We start from the raw sequence: 22,290 nt of genomic DNA on the forward strand, positions 1-22,290 counted from the left end.
GTTGGAGATAGTCATTGCCTGGCACTTCTGTGCCGTGAATGTTACCTGCCACTTATCAGCCCAAGCCTGAACGTCGTCCCGGTCTTGTTGCATGTGGGCATGGACTGCTTCATTATCTGAGGAGTTGTGAATGGCACTGAACACTGCAGTCGTCAGCGAACATCCCCATTTCTGACCTTATGTTGGAGGGAAGGTCATTGATGAAGCAGCTGAAGATGGTTGGGCCTAGGACACTGCCCTGAGGAACTCCTGCAGCGATGTCCTGGGGCTGTGATGATTGACCTTCAATCACCACATCCATCTTCCTTTGTGCTAGGTATGACTCCAGCCAGTGGAGAGTTTTCCCCCCCGATTCCCATTGACTTCAGTTTTACTAGGGCTCCTTCATGCCACACTCGGTCAAATGCTGCCTTGATGTCAAGGGCAGTCACTTTCACCTCACCTCTGGAATTCAGCTCTTTTGTCCATGTTTGGACCAAGGCTGTAATGAGGTCAGGAGCAGAGTGCACACACTGTCAGCTATTCAGCCATGACAGGCATATCACCCAAACACATTGCACCACCCTCACTGACACACTTCCCTTTTTCTTGCAGGAAACGGTGGCTCACAACTGGTGCCAGCAGGGCATAACCGGCAAGGGGGGGCGGGTGGGGAACAGGCGCACATACATAACCTGACCCCCATGGAGGAGAGGATGCTGGCCATTCTTGGGAGGGGCATGGCTGAGCCCATGGCCAGCAGCGTGGCTAAAACAATACAAGGTGCCGGTATCCTCATATGTTATCCTCCTTCTCATATCCCACTTCCCCCTTATCCCACAATCTCTTCTGATTTACAAGCTGCATATGGTGTAAGCATGCACCTGTTGCATTCCTCCACTACCCTCACCACAACCTTACCCTTTTGCCTTTCTCATTTCGGAGACCAAAGGAATACAATCTGCCCTGCCAGTGGTGCAAGAAGAGTTAGAGGAGAGTGATGATGAAGAAGAAACACCGTCACTTGATCTGACACTCGCAGCCACCAGCTCAGATATTGGCACTGCTCGGACTTTAGAGGCAGGATCTGCACATGGTGATTCACCGGATACAAGTGAGCTGCAGCCAGGGCAGGGGGAAAGGGTAGCGCAGGTGCCAACTCCCCGGAGGTCGAGGTTGCAAACTGGTTCTGCTGCAGAGGACTCAGATGAGGACTTCGATGGGGCAGCCTACAGAAGAATGCTGATGGGTATGCACAACAAAATGCTTGGTGCATTGGCAGGCCAGCCAGAAAGCTTGAGTGCAATGTCAACGATCATGGAGGAGTCCGGCACCAACCTTGCACAAGGCTTTGTGCAGAGCTTGGAGCCCATGATTTCCAGCATGGAAGTGATGGACAACTCCATTAACGCACTTCTGGACCCAACCATGATGCAGAGTCTGATGGCTGATGTTTCCACTTCCATTGGAGCACAAGCAGAAGCCACCCACCGTCTGAGTGGTGCAGTGGATGCTCAGACTTCTGTCATGAAAGCTCAGGTTGCTTTCATGCAGTCTCAGCTTGCTGCTACACAAGCTCAGACTGTTGCCATCGTGGCTGCATTTAGCAGTGTGGAAAGGGGCTTGCAGGGTGTCACAGCAATCCAGCAAACTGTCCTCCAACAGGTGGCTAGGCATGCTGAGACGCCGCCCCAGGGGAGGGTCAGTGAACAGGACCCTGCTGTTTTCTCAGGATGACAGCATTTGTCTTCCCACCACTGTCACTCCACCAGTGCCTTTCCTATTGCTGGTCAACCAGCCAGCCTAGACTGCTGCCGCCCATGCCATGGTAGTGCAGTCTGTAGGCAGGTCTTGTAGACCCAGAGCTGCTTGAGGTCGTCCTGCAAGGTTAGCTGCAGTCTCCCCCACTGAATGTCAGCAGCCTTTCACCTGCCATGCTGCAGCCACTGGGGTAGCACTTCATAGGAGCACTCGGACAGGCAAAGGCACACTGAAGACAGGCTAGGGTTGCAAAATTCTGGGAATTTTTAAAAGAGGAAACTTTCCATGGGAATTTTCGGGAATTTATGGGAATTTTGAGTTTTTTTGCACACTGATGGTTTTTGTCTCTGACCCTTATATTGGGGCAGAAATTCGGGTCGGGGGCTTGCCGCGCGTGCAAGCCCCCGATCTGCACTTACCTGATGCGCCGGCCGTTGAGCTTCAGGGACGCCTGGAATTCCTGTTTTAAAACATTGACTCCCGGGCAGCGTCTGACGTCACGCCGCCCAGGAGTGCAGCCAGCGCGAAGCCTGGAGCGCGCAGTGCAAGTGAGACACGCCCCTTGAGGTCTCATTTTAAAAGGACACGCCCCCAATGTTTCTCACAAGCTCCAAAGCATTTTTACATGTAGAGCAGCATTTTAAATAGGTTTTTGGTATTTTTAAGAAGCTTTTCGTAACTTTTATAAACTTTTAAAAACGTTTACATTATTTTGAAGAATCTGAAGTAGTTTTAAACAGAATTAAAGCGATTTAAAGACTTTTAAAAGCCCTGAAAGCATTTTTTTCATTCCATTTATTTAATTAGCAACGTCGTCGTCGTACGTGTCTTCACACTGATCCCTTTGGGGAACTGTATGAAGTGGTGGAAGGATTTGTGGCCGTGATTAACGCTCCTTCCGTGACCGTAACCATCTTTGTACCAGCCATTAGGGTGGTTAGTCCTATGGCGGGAGGGTTTTACGGGCTCCCACAACCTATACGAGGGGGGGGGCCACCCACACCCATGGACGCAAATATCCCACTGGATGTCTACCCAGAATTTAGAGCCGGAGCTCCGACTCCACTTGCCGGGACTGTCTGGAGCGGGGTTAGAAACCCTACGCCGTGTGGTCCAGCGGCGGGGATCCTACCGCTACGTCAAAGGCCCACTCAGATTAGCAACATGAAATAGCTGTAATGAGCACAATTCACGGCATTAAAAGAACTCACAATTGAACTGATGATGACCTCAGCAATCTCCTCAACGAGGTGGAGGCGCAGCGCCTGCTCATCATTGGTAATGAGAAGTCCAAGGCGCCGCAAAAAGGACAGATGATAGCTTGGTCTTTCAAGTGGCAGCATAGGGCTCCAGTCACGGGGAGGGAAAAGGCGCAGGAAACGTATGGGTGTCACCTTTTGCGCGGAGTGGGCCTTTTGCGTAGCGGTAAGCATCCCCGCCGCTGGGCCAGAAGGAGTAGGGTTTCGAGCCCCGCACCAGACAGTCCCGGCAAGTGGAGTCGGAGCTCCAAATATAAATTCTGGGTGGACATCCAGTGGGATACTTGCGTCCGCGGGTGTTGGTGGCCCCCCCCCCTCAGATGGGTTGTGGGAGCCTGTAAAACCCTCACGCCATAGGACTAACCACCCTAATGGCTGGTATGAAAATGGTTATGGTCACGGAAGGAGCGTTAACGTGGCCAGAAATCCTTCCACCACTTCATACAGTTCCCGAAATGTGAAAATGACTCCAACATTTTTAAGAAAGAAACTTTTCATCAGTAATATATTCTTTTAAGTAATTATGTATGTATGTCTGTATATATTCCTTTGCATATCTGTATGTATATATTCCTTTACTTATGTGTATGAATGTATGTATTTAATTATGACTTTCAGAGAAAGTAACTTATTGGAAAATCATAATTAAATACATACATTCATACACATAAGTAAAGGAACATATACATATACGTAAAGGAATATATACGGACATTCATACATAATTACTTAAAAGAATATATTACTGATGAAAAGTTTCTTTCTTAAAAATGTTGGAAATGTTACATTACTCATTTTAGAACAGTCATTTTCACGTTTAATAAACACAGCAAATTCAATTCACACAGCCACAATTGCTCCTTCTACCTACAGTACTGAAAACCCGTTTTAAAAAAAAAATTAAACTTTAAAACTTACCTCATCATTTCTTAAAATAACTTTCCTCCCTTTCCCAAACAAAAATATTGCCTTTCAGAAGCTCCACGATAAAATATATCTTCCTCCGCAGCCTCTGGAGCAACTTTACACATGCTTTTTTCATGTGCAAGTTGTAAGGACTTAACCTCACTGAATCCATGAATGAAATCGACGAAGTTCACTGCGCACGCGCTGCCTGTGCAGTCGCACGCGCTGTGCCTCTGAACCCCTTCGTTCAGAGGACAGGAAATGCCGTTTTTCTCCGCATGCGCTGTGCATGCTGAAAACCGGCATTTCCGCCGGCCAGACGCGTGAGTACCCCGACCGTACTCACGCGTTTGGAACGGAATTACTGGGCCATTATCTTTGTCGTCAAAACAGACATACTGTTCCATACAAATAAAAACAGGCTTTCAAAACTTTATTTAGGTTATAATTTTGAACTTTATTGAACCCCCACAAAAAAGACCCATCTAAAATAAAATAAAAAGAGCGTCAGCTTATTTAGCCTGTAATTTGTCCTTATTTTGTCCTTTTGAGTCTTCTACTCATGAGTCTTCTGAGTCTTCTACTCCTCATTGCTCCTCCTGATTCTCTGACTCTGGCTCTGACGTGTCCATTTCCTCCTCTGTGTCAGTGTCTAGCTGTGTGGTGGACACCTCTGTATCTGGCTCAATAAGTTGTAGGTTCGCCCGGATAGCCACCAGTTTCTCCACTCTCTTGTTAGTCAGCCTGTTGCGCACCTTTGTATGCGTATTCCCAAAAAGTGACCAGTTTCGTTCAGAGGCCGCTGATGAAGGTGGGATTTGGAGTATCACCGATGCAATAGGTGACAGGGCCTCAGATGCACAAAGTCCCTTCCACCAGGTATGTGCACTGATATGCTTGCATGATTCCCATATCCCATCCCCATTCCAAAGACCTTGCTTGGTAGAGAACTTTGCCAGACGTCCCAGAACTTTGCCCACATCCAGATTGAGATGGTGTGAGAGGGTAGAAATCACACTGTAAGCGCTGTTGATCTGTTCTCCAGAAAGTATTGGTCTCCCAACATGCTTTGGGTCCAGCATGTATGCTGCAGCATGAATCGGCTTGACACAAAATTCTTGACGCGTCTGTATGAATTGAACAATTGCCTTCTCCTCTGCTTTGAGCAGCAGGGATGTGGGTAGGGCAATGCTGATTTGTTCTTTTAAATCAGTAAAAAGCCTGAGAACATCTGACAAGACAGCGTCATCTCCTTCAATCTGAGCAATTGCAGATGCTACTGGTGAGAGTAGTTTAAGGCTGCTAACCACTCTCTCCCAAAACACATCATCCAGCAGTATTTTCTTGATGGTGGTTTCCATATCCCCAGACTGGGATATTGCCATTTCTTGCAGCGACTCCTTACCCTCCAGAAGGCTGTTGTACATTATGACAACACCACCCCATCTAGTGTTGTTGGGCAGCTTCAGTGTGGTGTTCTTGTTCTTTGTCATTTGCTTGGAGTTGTAGGTTGCTGCAACTACCTGTTTTCCCCTGACATACTTAACAACTTGCTTGGCTCTCTTGTACCGTGCTTCCATGGTTCTCAAACCCATGATGTCCTTGAGGAGCAGGTTAAGCCCACGAGCTGCGCACCCAATAGACGTAATACGAGGGTAGGCCTCCTCCACTTGAGCCCAAGCAGCCTTCATATTCGCAGCATTGTCAGTAACTACTGCAAAGACCTTTTGTGATCCAAGATCGTTGATGATCGCTTTCAGCTCATCAGCAATGTATGTGCCTGTGTGTCTGTTGTCCTTCGTGTCTGTGCTCTTGAAGAACACTGGGAGAGGAGTGGAGATGATGTAGTTTATGATGCCCTCCCCTCGTACATTTGACCACCCATCTGAGATAACTGCAACACGGTCTGCCATCGCTATCGTTTCTTTGAGCTTTCCTTGGACTCTGTTATACTCAGCCTCCAGCAAATAAGTAGACAAAGCATGTCTGGTGGGAGGACAGTATGCCGGGCGAATAACATTGAAAAATCTCTTCCAGTACACATTGGCTGTGAGCATGAGGGGTGAGCCTGTTGCATATACAGCTCGAGCAAGGCACTCATCTGCATTCTTCTGGCTATGGTTATCCATTGTATCAAAGAACCTTCCAAGTGGGCCAGGAGTTGCTGATGATAAGGAACCTGATGCTGAATGAGAACCATCATCTTCTTGAATGGAAGCAGAGGAACTCTGGGCTGACTGCTGTGAGCTTTGAGTGAAGTTGTTGCATTTGGATAAATGCTGCTGCATCTTTGTGGCATTCTTTACATATGGCTTTCTACAGTGTTTGCACATGTACACAGTCTTTCCATCTTTAATGCCTGGGGTAAACTGCTTCCACACATCCGACGGTAAACGTGGCATTGTTCTATGCAGAGAAATAAAGGGCATTCATCTCTGTGTCGAACTGCGGTCGATCAGCATGATTGCAACAGGGTGAGTACATTTTTGCTGATGCTCCATGTGATGGAAGCATGACCTGTACACACACGACGCTACATCACCAATAGTGTATTATTTTGTATATTTTAAATTGAAGGACAACAGAGTTCAACAAGTAACTGGTTTATTTGGTATAAAGTCTGATTTACTTACTGCATCAAAATGACTTCCCTCAGGACCCCTAACCTGGATCTTAAAAAAACTATAGCAGTCTTACAGATGCCTGCAGGCCAATCACAATTCGATATGCAAATATTACAAATAGAGGGAGCTAATCGCTCATCCACTCATCCAACCAATCAGGACACATTTGTTCACAGTCACACACAAAACTTGTAATTATTAAAACAAGCCAAGTAAGAAGATAAACATATATTGATTAAGAAATTCCTTAATAATTAAGATTCCATCTCTGTTAGTAATTTTAAGAGAGGACCTGTGGAAAAAAAAGAAAGAAATACAAAAAAAACAATATTATGCTAGCATGTGCTTTTTTGGGCAAAATTCCCAAGCTAAACTTCCCGTGGAAAATTTCCGGAAATTTACCGGAAATTTACTTTCCACCCCTTTGCAACCCTAAGACAGGCACTAAAGGAATGCACAAGGGTGATTAGTTGACTTTGTTATGTAATATTGGATGGATTGATGTATAAAGCTGGACTGGAATGTTTCTTTTGTGGTGGCTTTTTCTTAAGCATTGTGGCCAAGAGGACGCTGTGATGGCCAGTAACAGAGGGAACATAAGGTGTGGGACTATTGTTGAATGGGGAATTGGAGTTGCGTTCACTGGTACCGCAGTCGGATGAGTCGATCATGGACAGCCCGGGCAGAAAGGGGCTGTTTGGGTTGCCTCTTCCCTTCCGCTTCTTCCACTTCCTCCTCTTCCGCTTCCTCCTTGTCCTCCTCCTCAGCTGGTTACCATATGTCTGGTGGGAAAGGCTGTGCCCTCATGATGGGGAGCTTGTGGAGCATGCAGCAGACCACAACGAATCTTGAGATGCGCTCTAGTGAGTACTGCAGGGCTCCTCCAGAGTGGTCCAGGCAGCAGAAGCGTTGTTTCAGGGTCTGCTCTATCTGATTCCGTGTGGCAGCATGGCTCTCATTGTACGCGTGGTGTCCACGTGTGGTTGGATTGCGGAGTGGAGTCATGGGCCAGGTGGTCAGTAGATAGCCCTGGTCACCCAGTAGCCAGCCTCTGGTTTGTCGTGGTGGCTCAAAGACTGAGGGAACAGCGGACTGGCGCAAAATAAAAGCATCATGACTGCTGCCAGGATACCAGGCATTCACCACCATGCTATGCTCAGCACGGTTGCACACCAACTGCACAGTGAGTGGTAACCTTTGCGGTTGCTGTACATCTGAGCATTAAGATGCAGCGCCCACAAATACACGTGCGTGTAGTCGATGGTGCCCTGCACCATGGAGAAGCCTGCTATCCTGGCAAAGCCATGTGCACGCGCCACCTGCTGAAGTCCCCTCTCTTGGCATAAAGAGCTTCTGTCACCTCTCTTATGCAGCAGTGGATGGCGAACTGGGAGATAGGGTCATAGAGTTACACAGCACAGAAAGAGGCCCTTCGGCCCATCGTATCCGCGCCGGCCATCAAGCCCTGTCTATTCTATTCCCATTTTCCAGCACTTGGTCCGTAGCCTTGTATGCTATGGCGTTTCAAGTGCTCATCTAAATGCTTCTTGAATGTTGTGAGGGTTCCTGCCTCGACCACCCTTTCAGGCAGTGAGTTCCAGATTCCAACCACTCTCTGGGTGAAAAAGTTTTTCCTCAAATCCCCTCTAAACCTCCTGGCCTAGAAATTCAGTCTGGCCACTTTTGGGGCGGTAAAGTCGGGCGGTCGCTAAAGTTAGCGCCCGCCGGAAAGTGTAGGCCACTTCGCCGAAATTCAGTAGATTTGGCCAAGAGTTTGGGCGAGCGCTGAAACTGGCATTGCACTGCTATCTTCAGGCGCTAAGCCGGCGATGCGGACTGATAACGCCGAGGCCGGGCGCAGCACAGGTGCGGTCATGTTTTGATTGACAGCAGACACCCTGACGCCGGCCAGCTCTTAAAGGGGGAAGGGTCGACTTTGACTGCTGCCACGCCCTGCATAGTGGAGCCCTGCAGCTAGGCCTCAACACTGCTGGTGGACCCAAATAGCGCCTGAAGCCGTGGAGAAGGCCCGTGAACGAGCGCAGCGCTTCTCCCAGCATGCTTTGAGGGTGCTGGTTAATGGTGTGGAAAAGAAAAGAGAGATCTTGTGCCCGGACAGTGGCAAGAAGGCTTCCAGGAGGCAGTACAGGAGAGCCTGGAAGAAAATCGCCCACAGGGTGTCATCCACCAGCGATGTCCCCAGGAGTGCGGACCAATGCCGCAAGAAGTACAACGACCTCACTCGGATGGTGAAGGTGAGTACCCTTTCCAGTGTCCTCCTCATCCTTGCATGTGCACCTCACATTATGGGCAAAGGGACCTCAAAGGCCTAATGGCCAGCCCTCCTCCCGCAGCTATGGCACTGGCATGATCATCAATAGCACTTTCTGCACTTAACACACTGGCCAAGCTATTTGACCATGGGAGGCAGTGCACACAGCAACAGGGCACCACACTGGCCAAGCTATTCGACCATGGGAGGCAGTGCACACAGCAACAGGGCACCACACTGGCCAAGCTATTCGACCATGGGAGGCAGTGCACACAGCAACAGGGCACCACACTGGCCAAGCTATTCGACCATGGGAGGCAGTGCACACAGCAACAGGGCACCACACTGTACTTAGAGGCCGTCCTTTCTCTTGCAGGCCAAGCTGGCGCGGAATTTGAGGAGCCAGTCTGCCACCGGGGGAGGCCGTCCCCAGTACCAGGCGCTCACTGAGCTGGAGGAGAGCGTGGCTCGACTCATGCGTGGCCGGGTGACTGGCCCTGTTGCCATTGGAGATGCGGTCCCTGTACTGGGACCCACTGGTAAGGACATGACCGGTTGGACCTCTCTCGTTGCCCTTGTGCTTCAGATCTACATCCTTTCCCACTGTCCGACCAATGCGCATAATGCCACCACTCATGCCTCCCTCGCTGACGCCCTGTCCTCACTCTAAAGCTACTCGTGTGCCTTCCTGCTTTCAGCTGGTGAGGAGGAGGTGGTCTCTGAAGCTCAGAGTGCCAGGCCCTTGGAGGAGGAGGACGACGAGGACCAAGAGGAAGGCGGCACATCGGGGGAACCCTCATCCGCGCCAGGGGATGGCAATGGAGGGGAGACGTCTGGCCTGGAGGAGAGGCAGGGGGAAGTGTTGCAGGGGGGTGTAGCTCCTGGGCCCAGTGGGGTCGAGGCACGCGGGAAGGGTCGGGCAGCACGGCGGCCTTCTCCCCAGGGGGGGGAGTGTTGCAGGGGAGGGCAGTTCCTGGGCCCAGTGGGGTCGAGGCACGCGGGAAGGGTCGGGCAGCTCGGCGGCCTTCTCCCCAGAGGGAGAGTCCGCCCTCCAGTCCGGAGACGGTCCTCGCCCAGGAGGTGCGCCTCCTTGATGAGATGTCCGCGGCGTCGGAGCGGCGCCACAAGGAGTTCATGGGGGTTGTGGGACAGTTGCCTCAGGCCATTGAGTCCCTGGCTCATAGTGTGGTCGCTTTCGGGGAATCACAGGCCAGGGGGGTCGAGCAACTCGTGGCAGCACACGACAGGGGTGTCCAGCAACTCGCGGCAGCACACGACAGGGGTGTCCAGCAACTCGCGGCAGCGCAGGACAGGGGTGTCCAGCAACTCGCGGCAGCGCAGGACGCGAGTTGCGAGTCCATGAGTGGTGCCGTCCAGACACTGGCAGATCTGATGCGGGCACATACCAGGGCAGTTCGGGCACTCACTTCTGCCACACTCGCTGTGGCGCGGAAGCATCGCCAGGGCACCCGCCGCCCTGCTGCAGCACAGCGGTCTGGCCTCCACCAGATTGCTGCGCTTGCTGCACTGCCAGCCCGGCCGAGTGCCAGTGTCTCTGGCGAACGGCGCGCGCCTGGCATCAGCCAGCTTTCCCCCATTGGTGCAGCCGACACTGCCACTCCCCCAGCCAAGGTGCGACGAGCTGCTGCTGAGACTGATGCTGGCCAGCCACAGCTGCAGCAGTCAGCAGCCGGCCCCTCCCGGGCCGGGCCTTGTCTAGGCCGACCCCCAAGGGCATCTGCCGTCACGCATTGTGGCCCTCATGAGCCTTCCCCCAGCCTTGCCACACCCACAGGGCCCAGGTTGAGGCGGAGCAGCAGGTCGGGCAGGGGCCAGAGAAGCCTGCATAAGGACTCGCCCTCTCGGCACACCCAGTAGAGTGTGGTGATAGCGGTTTTTTTTATATGGGGGTGTTTGTGTTCTGGGGGGGGCTTATTTTGGTAAGGCCGAAGATGAAGGCATTTTTTGTTTTTATGGGGGTGTTTGTGTTGTGGAGGGGGGGGCTTATTTTTGTAAGGCCGATGATGAAGGCCAATTGGATGGGCAAGTTTTGTTATTCCTCCCCAGGTTGTGGGAGTGACAGATGTTTTTGACTTTTTTGGGGGTCTCGTCTGTTTTTCTGTTTCATGTGGGAAGGGCCCTGAGTTTGTAAAATAAAGCTTTTTATTTATTCAGCATGTCCAGGTGTCATGTTTCAAGTGGTTGTTGCGTTAACCGGCTGAGGGCTTGCGGAGCGGCTGCATTCAGGTGCGTTCATTGCCACAGGCCATTCCCTGACAGGGGGCCTAGAAGTGTCGTTCAATAAGCCGCCGGCGGACGGCCCTTGGACCTTGTGGCTCCCTCCTGGGCTGGTACTCCTCCTCCTCCTCCTCCTCATGGTCCTCCTGCTCGTCCTCCTGAGGTGGTGGTGCAACGTCAGGCGGCAGTGCCTGAGTCCTGCGGATAGCCAGGTTGTGCAGCATGCAGCACACGACGACGAACTGGGAGACTCTATCCGGCGAATACTGTAGAGATCCGCCGGAACGATCCAGGCAGCGGAACCGTTGCTTGAGGACGCCAATCGTTTGCTCTATGATGTTCCTTGTGGCTTGATGGCTTTCGTTGTATGCCTCCTCCGCTGGGGTCCTGGGCGCGCGGAGCGGGGTCATGAGCCATGTACACAAAGGGTAGCCCTTGTCCCCAATAAGCCATCCCCTTGGTGGAGGCTGTGCCTCGAACATGTCAGCCACAGTAGTCTGGCGCAGGATAAATGCATCGTGGCTACTTCCTGGAAAGCGGGCATTGACAGCTAGGATGCGCTGCCTGTGGTCACACACCAGCTGTACATTGAGGGAATGGTAGCCCTTCCGGTTGCGGTAATCCTCGGCATTGTCGATAGGTGCCCGCATAGCCACATGCGTGCGGTCAATGGCGCCCTGCACCATGGGGAAGTCCGGGATCCTGCCAAATCTGACTGCACGCTGCTCCTGCCTCTCTAGGGTCATGGGGAAGGAGATGAATTGGTGTCTCCTCGCGAAAAGTGCATCGGTGACCTGCCGGAGATGTTCGCTATGTCCCCAGCAGCGGCTTGGAAGGAGCCGCTTGCATAAAAGCTCAGAGCCACCGTGACCTTCACTTCCACCGAGAGAGACGTCCTGCACATCAGCTGTGGACGCAGATCTCTGTGAAGCAGCTGGCAGATCTCTGCAACCACCTCCCTTCTGAAGCGCAGCCTCTTAACACAATGCGCCGCAGTCATGGTGAGATAGGACACCTGCTGCCGGTATTGCCTGAGTGGGTAAGGCCTACGTTGCCGACGCCTGATGGCCCCTCTGCGTCTAGGCATGGCTGGCCCTCTCACACAGCGTCTGCGAGCCCTTCGCACATAATGCTGCAACTGAGGGTTGGAACCCCATACAGCCCCCATAATAAACTTGCAAACAGTGAAATCACAATGATTCAAATGTCAAAGCTCTGGCCAGAAGCCAAAAATACCTCTCCTATGTTGTCCCAAATCAGTAAGCTCTGTTCCTTGGTCTCTGTCCAGAAATCCAAAGCAGTAAAGTCATTGCAGCAAAATGGCTGGGCTTTATAGGTCAGTGTAAGTGCCCTTTAATTAGCGCTCCCCGAGGCCCACAGGGCCTCTGTTGCGTTCCACTTCACAGTTCTTAACAGCGCCACGCCCACATTGGGTGGGCGCCACTGAATTTCCGGTTTGGGGCGCACAAACAGCGTTGCATGACGAAATGACGTCATAAGCTGCGCGCGCAGCTGAGCGGGCGCAAACACTTTGCGCCGGCGCTAAATGTCTACTGAATTTGGGCGTAGGCGCAGATCGGCCTGCGCCCGGGCGCTAAGTGCCTAGCGCTGGAAATATACCCCTCTTATGGCGTTAACGGCTGGCGAACGCAACTGAATTTCTAGGCCCCTGCCCCTTACCTTGAAACTATGCTTCCTGGTTATTGACCCCTCTACTAAGGGGAAAAGTTCCTTTCTATCTACCCTATCTATGGCCCTCATAATTTTGTACACCTCAATCAGGTCCCCCTTCAGCCTTCTCTGCTCTAAGGAAAACAACCCCAGCCTGTCCAGTCTCTCTTCACAGCTGAAACGCTCCAGCCCAGGTAACATCCTGGTGAATCTCCTCTGCACCCTCTCCAATGCAATCACATCCTTCCTATAGTGTGGCGACCAGAACTGCACACAGTAGTCCAGCTGTGGCCTAACTAGCGTTTTGTACAGCTCCATCATAACCTCCCTGCTCTTATATTCTATGCCTCGGCTAATGAAGGCAAGTATCCCATATGCCTTTTTAACCACCTTATCTACCTGTCCTGCTGCCTTCAGAGATCTATGTACATGCACACCAAGGTCCCTCTGATCCTCTGTCCTTCCTAGGGTCCTACCATTCATTGTGTATTTTCTTGCCTTGTTAATCCTCCCAAAATGCATCAACTCACACTTTTCAGGGTTAAATTACATTTGCCACTGTTCTGCCTATCTGACCAACCCGTCTATATCGTCCTGTAGCCTGAGGCTTCCCTCCTCGCTGTTCACCACTCCACCAATTTTCGTGTCATCTGCGAACTTACTGACCATACCTCCTACATTCATATCTAAATCATTAATGTACACTACAAACAGCAAAGGACCCAGCACCGATCCCTGCGGTACACCACTGGATACAGGCTTCCAGTCACAAAAACATCCTTCGACCATCACCCTCTGTCTCCTGCCACGAAGCCAATTTTGGATCCAATGTGCCAAATTGCCCTGGATCCCATGGGCTCTTACTTTTTTGACCAGTCTTCCATGTGGGACTTTCTCAAAAGCCTTACTGAAGTCCATGTAGACTACATCAACTGCACAACCCTCATCCACACACCTAGCCACCCCCTCGAAAAATTCAATCAAATTGGTTGGACATGACCTCCCCCTGACAAAGCCTTGCTGACTATTCTTGATTAATCCTTGCCTCTCCAAGTGGAGTCTAATTCTGTCCCTCAGAATTTTTTCCAATAATTTCCACCACTGATGTTAGGCTCACTGGTCTGTAATTCCCTGGTTTACCCCTGCTACCCTTCTTGAATAATGGTACTACGTTAGCTGTTCTCCAGTCCTCTGGCACCTCCCCTGTGGCCAGAGAGGTTCTGAAAATTTGTGTCAGAGCCCCTGCAATCTCCTCCCTTGCCTCACACAGCAGCCTGGGATACATCTCGTCTGGGCCTGGGGATTTATCCACTTTTAAGCCCGCTAAAACCGCTAGTACCTCCTCCCTCTCAATACTAATTTGTTCAAGTATATCATAATCCCCCTGCCTGATTTCTATGCCTACATCACCTTCTCCATAGTGAACACAGATGCAAAATATTCATTTAAATCCTCACCTACACCTTCTGGCTCTACACACAGATTGCCACTTTGGTCCCTAATGGGCCCTACTCTTTCCCTAGTTATCCTCTTGCCCTTAATATACTTATAAAACACCATGGGATTTTCCTTTATTTTGCCTGCCAGTGTTTTTTCATGCCCCCTCTTCGCTCTCCAAATTTCTTTATTAAGTACCCCCCTGCACTTTCTATACTCCTCTAGGGCTTCCACTGTTTTTAGTCCTTTGTATCTGCCAAAAGCCTCCCTTTTTTTCCTAATCCATTCTTGTATATCCCTTGACATCCAGGGTTCCCTGGGCTTGTTGGTCCCACCCTTGACCTTTACGGGAACAAGTTGGCGTTGTACTCTCTCTATTTCCTTCTGAAAGACTCCCACTGCTCTGATGTGGATTTTCCTACAAGTAGCTGATCCCAGTCCACTTTGGCCAGATCCTGCCTTATCATATTAAAATTGGCCTTCCCCCAATTTAGAGCCTTTATTTCCGGTCCACCTTTGTCCTTTTCCATGACTACCTTAAATCTCACCGAATTATGGTCACTGTCACCAAAATGCTCTCCTACTGACACTTCTACCACTTGCCCGGCTACATTCCCTAGAATTAGGTCCAGTACCGCCCCCTCTCTTGTAGGACTTTCTACATGCTGGCTGAAAAGCTCTCCTGGATGCACTTTAAGAATACCGCACCCTCTAAGCCTTTCACACTCTGACTATCCCAGTTAATATTGGGGAAGTTGAAATCCCCTACTATTATTACCCTACTATTTCTACACTTCTCTGAGATTTGCCGACATATCAATTCCTCTATCTCCCCCTGACTGTTTGGGGGCCTATAGTACACTCCCAGCAAAGTGCTTGCCCCCTTTTTGTTTTTCAGTTCTACCCATATGGCCTCATTAGAGGAACCTGCTAAAAGGAACTGAATGAAATTGGAGGAACTGAATGAAATCAGTATTTGTAGGGAAATGGTGTTAGGGAAATTGACGGGATTGAAGGCCGATATATCCCCAGGCCTGATAATCTACATCCAAGGGTACTTGAGGAAGTGGCCCTAGAAATAGTAGATGCATTGCTGGTCATCTTCCAAAATTCTATAGACCCTGGAACAGTTCCCATGGATTGGAGGGTAGCTAATGTAACCCCACTATTTAAAAAAGGTGGTAGAGAAAAAACGGGGAATTATAGACCGGTAAGCCTGACATCAGTGGTGGGGAAAATGCAAAGAGTCCATTATAAAAGCTGTAATAGCAGAGCACTTGGAAAACAGTGACAGGATCGGACAAAGTCAACATCGATTTACAAATGGTAAATCATGCTTGACTAATCTACTGGAATTTTTTGAGGATGTAACTGATAGAATAGATATGGGAGAACCAGTGGATGTGGTGTATTTGGACTTTCAGAAGGCTTTCGATAAGGTCCCGCATAAGAGACTAGCGTGCAAAGTTCAAGCACATGGAATTGGGGGTAAGGTACTGACTTGGATAGAAAACTGGTTGGCAGACAGGAAGCAAAGAGTTGGAATAAATGGGTCTTTTTCCAAGTGGAAGGCAGTGACTAGTGGGGTACCACAGGGATCGGCACTAGGACCCCAGTTATTCACAATATATATTAATGATCTAGACGAGGGAACTAGATGTAATATCTCCAAGTTTGCAGACTGGGTGGGCGTGTGTGCTGTGAGGAGGATGCAGAGAAACTCCAGTACGATTTGGACAGGTTGGGCGATTGGGCAAATGCATGGCAGATGCAGTATAATGTGGATAAATACGAGGTTATCCACTTTGGTGGCAAAAACAGGAAGGCAGATTATTATCTGAACAGCAATAGATTGGGAAAAGGGGAAGTGCAACGAGACCTGGGTGTCCTTGTGCACCAGTCGCTGAAGGTAAGCATGCAGGTGCAGCAGGCAGTTAAGGCGGCAAATGGTATGCTGGCCTTCATAGCGAGAGGATTCGAGTACAGGAACAAGGCAGTCTTGCTTCAGTTGTACAGGGCCTTGGTGAGACCACATCTTGAGTATTGTGTGCAGTTTTGGTCGCCTTATCTGAAGAAGGATGTTCTTGCCATGGAGGGAGTGCAGCGAAGATTCACCAGACTGATACCTGGGATGGCAGGAATGACGTATGAAGAGTGATTGGGTCGATTAGGCTTATATTCACAAGAGTTTAGAAGAATGAGAGGGGATCTCATTGAAACTTATAAAATTTTAACAGGACTAGACAGACTAGATGCAGGAAGGATGTTCCCGATGGCGGGGGAGTCCAGAACCAGGGGTCACAGTCTAAAGATAAGGGGTAGGCCATTTAGGACAGAGATGAGGAGGAATTTCTTCACCCAGAGAGTAGTGAACCTGTGGAATTCTCTACCACAGAAGACAGTTCAGGCCAATTCATTAAATATATTCAAGAAGGAGTTAGATATATTTCTTAAGGCTAAGGGGATCAAGGGATATGGGGAGAAAGCAGGGACAGGGTACTGAATTTTTTGATCAGCCATGATCGCATTGAATGGCAGAACAGGCTCGAGGTGCCAAATGGCCTACTCCTGCTTCTCTCTTCTATGTTTCTATCATCCCTCCTTACAGCAGTAATTGACTCCATGATTAATATTGCGACACCCCCCTCTGTCTCGCCTGAAGATTCTATACCCCGGAAATATTGAGCTGCCAGTCCTGCCCCTCCCTCAACCATGTCTCTGTGATAGCAACAATATCATACTCCCATGTGTTCATCAACACCTTCAATTCATCTGCCTTACTCGCAAGACTCCTTGCATTAAAATAAATGCCATCCAGCCTTGCCATACTCCCTTGTGCCGTTACATATTTGCTGTGCCTTCCAGGGTGACTTGTTTTTTCCTGTATATTTGGCTGTGCATCACCCCCTACTATAGCTCCACTCCGTATCCCACCCCCCTGCCAAGTTAGTTTAAACACCCACCCGCCACCCCCCCAACAGTACTAGCAAACCTGCCCAGATGTCGCCTGCTCCAGCCTGGAAGGATCCCAATGCAAGGAAATTCAGGGCCACGGTCATCTTCACAGCCAATGGCAGCACTGTCCTTGCTCTGGTGTGAGGCTGCAGGTCTGATTGCAAGAGGTGGCAGAGTTCTGTCAGTACCTCCTTCGTAAAGTGCAAACACCTCACACACTGCTCCTGGCTCCGGGTGAGGTAAGAACATTTCTCTCGGAAGACCCTAGGTGGGTAAGGCCTCCTGTTGAGAGCCCTTCTCCCCCTTCTCCCTCTGTGCGCAGCTTGTCCTCTTCTTCGCTGCCTCTGCTCCATCTCCCTGTCATGCTGCAGGCCAGGGGGGATGGCAACTACAGCACCCATGGCTGGGAGAAAGTGGTCTGAGCATAACAACAACAGCAACTTGTATTTATATAGCGCCTTTAATATAGTAAAATATCCCAAGGTGCTTCACAGGAATGTTATAAAACAAAATTTGACACCGAGCCACATAAGGAGAAATTAAGGCAGATGACCAAGAGGTAGGTTTTAAGGAGCGTCTTAAGGAGGAGAGAGAGGTAGAGAGGCGGAGAGGATTAGGGAGGGAATTCCAGACCTTTGGGCTTAGGCAGCTGAAGGCACGGGCACGAATGGTTGAGCAATTAAAATCAGGGATTCTCAAGAGGGCAGAATTAGAGGTGCATTGTGGGGCTGGAGGAGATTAAAAGAGATAGGGAGGGGCAAGGCCATGACGGGATTTGAAAACTAGGATGAGAATTTTAAAATCGAGGTGTTGCTTAACTGGGAGCCAATGTAGGTCAGGGAGCACAGGGGTGATGGATGTGAGTTAGGATATAGGCAGTAAAGTTTGGATGGCCTCAAGTTTATGGAGGGTGGAACGTGGGAGGCTGGCCAGGAATGCATTGGAATAGTCAAGTCCAGAGGTGACAAAGACTTGGATGAGGCTTTCAGCAGCAGATGAGCTGAGGCAGGGGCGGAGACGGGCGATGTTATGGAAGTGGAAATAGATGGTGTTAGTTATGGCGTGGATATGTGGTCGGAAGCTCATTTCAGGGTCAAATATGACTCCAAAGTTGCAAACAGTCTGGTTCAGCTTCAGACAGATGCTAGGGAGAGGGATGGAGTCGGTGGCTAGGGAACAGAGTTTATAGTTGTAGGAAATTTCTGCTCATCCAGTACTGAATGTCGGACAAGCTGTCTGACAATTTAGAAACAGTGGAGGGGTTGATAGAAGTGGTGGTGAGGTAGAGCTGGGTGTCGTCAGTGGATACGTGGAAACTGATGCTGTGTTTTCAGATGATGTCGTAGAGAGGTAGCATGTAGATGAGAACTAGGAGGGGGCCAGGGATAGATACTTGGTGGACACCAGAGGTAACAATGAGAGAACAGGAAAAGAAGCCATTGCAGTTGATTCTCTGGTTACAATAAGATAGAGAAGAATGGAGCCAGGCGAGTGCCATTCTACCCAGCTGGACAACGATGGAGAAGCGTTGGAAGAGGATGGAGTGGTCAACCATGTCAAAGGCTGTAGACAGGTCAAGATGGACGAGGAGGGCTGGTTAATCTTTGTCACAGTCACATAGGATGTCATTTGTGACTTTGATAATAACCCTTGAAGTCCGAACCAAAGCCTTCTCCACTTGCAGCACCACTCCGTCACCTCACCAACTTTAAAGAACTCTAGAAAGATCCAAACACTTCCACAAACCTACACAGAGCTGGTAGAAATTAATCAGCAACTAACCTTAGAGTGGTTGCTGATCCCTTTAGGTATCACTGATGGTGGGGGGAGGGGGGTCCTTGAACGCATGTTCAGCTGTGCGAGGTTAAGACAGGGCATTTGCTCCAGCGTTGAGGATGAAAATGGCAGCGCTGGCATCAAATCATTGTGGCATTGATCTGCCTACTCTGCATACTTCTGGCGCACGCTCCTAACGCCCGCTCTGCTGCCCTCACCAAGATGGCGTCTGGCATGGCATGCACCAGAAGTGTGTGCGCACGGTGTGGACACCATTTTTGTCACAAAAGGCACCCACTGCAGAGCCAAATTTCTAGCCCCTAATTTGCACCAAAATGCAAATATCAAAAGTTTGACAGATTTCTTGTAATTTTTTACTTTTAAAACTTTTTTTTAAGTAAAATCAAAATGAATATTTCAACAATTTCATTAAAACGGCATGGTAATAAATTATTATTGTCTGGTATGTGATCTGGTGTGAAGTTGTAACTTTGTAAATACTGTACCTAATGGTGAACTTTTGAAAAAAATTAAACCTTTCAATTTAGGAAACAGAACTGCTGTGGAGCTAATCAAAATACAGGAACACCAGTGCATTAATAACAAACAGGATTAGCTTTCAACAGGGTGCACAATAAATGCACGCCTGATTTCACTTTTGCAATTAGATTGTAGGTTTGCAGAAAAACATGAAAGTTCTGACAAAGACAAACCACAGGTTTAGTGTGAATTTTAGAGCACTTCTTGGCTAATTCTAAATGCGCTCTCTCTCCATAGCGTAATGCCCTAGATTAACTGTATCAAATCTTCTCTCCCAACAAAATGTCAGTAATTTGTAAGCATTTTGTAGAGCAGAGGGTTTTAAAACTAAAATGATGAAAATGCTGCAATCGCATGAAGTGCAGAGATTTCTTAAAACAACCTTTTTAACCTTTGTACCTTGATGTTTGCAACCAGGATTTTTTTTAAGACTTGTAAGCAATTTTTAATTATTTCTTTGGTAGCTATGCAAGAAGAATTGGCCTTCAAAAAACCTACCACGTTGTCTGACAGAACTGTTGACGAACAGGAAACTGTTCCAGTGACAATCATCGATGAAGTATCATGGACTTGCCACGAGGAAATTGAAGAGAAGATATTACTGGAAAAAGTATCTAGGCCTACAGAAGTAAAAGGATTACACGATGCAGATAGAAGTAGGCAAACAAACTCAAAGACAATAACTGGAGCTTTCCTAACCAATATTCATGAGCAGTCATTATCTGATGTTTCATTTGATACATTCAATCCTGCCAGTGTTGGCAGCTATACAGACATCCAAAAAGAACCCATTAAAAAAGCAATAGAAAATTTTCAGGGAGAGATTAACAATGTTCAAGATGAGATGAAGCCAGGGGAGAACAAATTAACAATGGTTTTGCCTGCAACTGAATTGAAGTATGATATGCAGGTTAGCGGGAATGGTAGAAAAGAAGTGCACAACACTGCATCTGCGGAGGCTGACCCAGTAACATTGGAAACTAGAAGCTGTGTGGAAATACTGAGGAACAGCCAAGCAGAACATCTGAGGCAAGATGAGAAGTGTTCAGCAGCAACCTGTGTTCCAGAACACAAACGTACATCAGACAGGTGGCTAAACACTGCCAACAAAATTACCAATGAATGTGTTCCAAAAGTAGGTATGAGAACATTCACAGTTATTCCACCAAAACCAGTTGTAAAATCTCAGCGAAGAGAAGGCTTGTCACTAACCACAGGCGCTATCAAGATTGATGATCAGGGCAATTTAATACATACGAAGATCAGTGAAAGAAAAAACAAAGAGACTACAGCAAACAGTTCAGCCAGTGACAAAGAATCGCTTGTAGGGAGGGCAAAGGCATTCTGGAATGTGAAAAGTACTGATAAGTATAATCTGCCGTGTGCCAACCCAGCTACAACTATAGCAATAAATACAACAGCTTGCACAGCTGGTAGGTTGCAACTACAAGAGCCAGCAAAGCAGTTAACAACTATATCCCCCAAATCTGAAGCAGTTACTGCGCAGACTGCAGCTGTAAGTAGTAAGTCACTTAAAACCTACTCTCAATCTACTGAGGAAAACCCATTTGTGTCACTTATGCCATCAAATGTAAAAATTGCAAGTATACCAGCAAGTACCCATCCCAAAACAGAAAGTAATTTTATCAGGCCCTTCAGAAGAACATCAAGTCAATATGTTGCCTCAGCAATTTGCCGCTACACAGGCATACAAGCAACAAAAACTGGAACTGGGAATAAATCTAATGATCAGTGTAACACTGGATTTGAGAGTAAATCTGAGGATAAACATAAATTCAGACCTGCTGAGGAGAAATCTTCTCTGAAGCCCTCACGAAATTGCATAAGAAGCCAACTGAACACAGAGTTTGCACTCCACTCCAACTGTAGCACAGAAAATGTTGGAAAAGTAATCAACCATAAAAATGTTTTGCCACTAGAAGCTAAAACTGTTCCAAATCAGAATTGGTTAATTAAAGATGTGTCAAATCAAACAAGCTCCTTTAACAAAGTTAGTTCCCAATCACAACTTTCCCGGTTAATCATAAAGGAAGCCTTTTCCACCAACGAGCAATGTCCCACTGCAAAGAGTCAGATTCTACAAAGTGCACTGCATTCACTTGTTGTGAAAGATGTGACTTCCAGTGCCCCAGACAATCAGTCAATTAATACGTCTATGACCCTTACATTTACTCCAGCATCAGCATCATTTTCAGACTCTGTTAAAAATCATTCTCCTGCTGCGAGGCAGAGTGACTGCGTCTCACATAATTTGTCTGCCTCAAATCTGCCAACAATGTCTACTACGGCCTCTTCAGTTACTGAAACAGCATTTGTAGAGCAGTCGGAACCTTCACCTTCCTTTCACACAAATTACTTCAATATCAAACCCAATACCAACATGTTTGGGCCTGTCAAGAAATTCAAACCCATCATTCAGAAGCCAGTTCAGAAAGATGAGTGTATACACAGCTCTCTCATGGAAGCCATCCAGTCAGGACAAAACAAAGAACGACTTAGAAAGGTATAAATCTCCATTTGTTTCCTTAGTTCTGATGTGATTTCATGATAAATTCAGCTGCTTCAATATGTCGTTTCTGATAAATATACTGTCTCTGTACTTTATTTTTGCCAGACTTCTGATACAGTGATAACTGGTAACCTGAAGAAATCTTCATTCACTGCGACAGAAAATGAACACTCTGCACTCTTGGCATCAATTAGAGCGCACAGTGGAATTTCCAAACTGAAAAAGGTAGGAACAGTTTCAACGATTTATATTGTTCTTGTAAATTCAGAAAAAAAATCATGAATGTGCCACTGCTACCACTTTGCAGGCATTGTTTTACTTCCAGCTGAAAATGATGCAAAA

General features: G+C 48.4%; 1 protein-coding gene across 2 annotated transcripts in view; it reads left to right on the forward strand.

Moving 5' to 3' along the window:
- The window catches only part of cobl (cordon-bleu WH2 repeat protein), a 568,107-nt gene that overhangs the window by 486,644 nt on the left and 59,173 nt on the right, over positions 1-22,290 (forward strand). For both annotated transcript variants that reach the window (XM_085988107.1, XM_085988108.1), the window contains 2 exons: positions 19,883-21,942; positions 22,054-22,173. In XM_085988107.1, coding sequence (XP_085844233.1) covers positions 19,883-21,942; positions 22,054-22,173 — 2,180 coding nt within the window. The remainder of the gene's footprint in view (positions 1-19,882; positions 21,943-22,053; positions 22,174-22,290) is intronic.

This window comes from Somniosus microcephalus, chromosome 5 (genome assembly GCF_052327205.1).
Source record: "Somniosus microcephalus isolate GS21.2 chromosome 5, FLI_Smic_1.0, whole genome shotgun sequence".
NCBI lineage: Eukaryota > Metazoa > Chordata > Chondrichthyes > Squaliformes > Somniosidae > Somniosus > Somniosus microcephalus.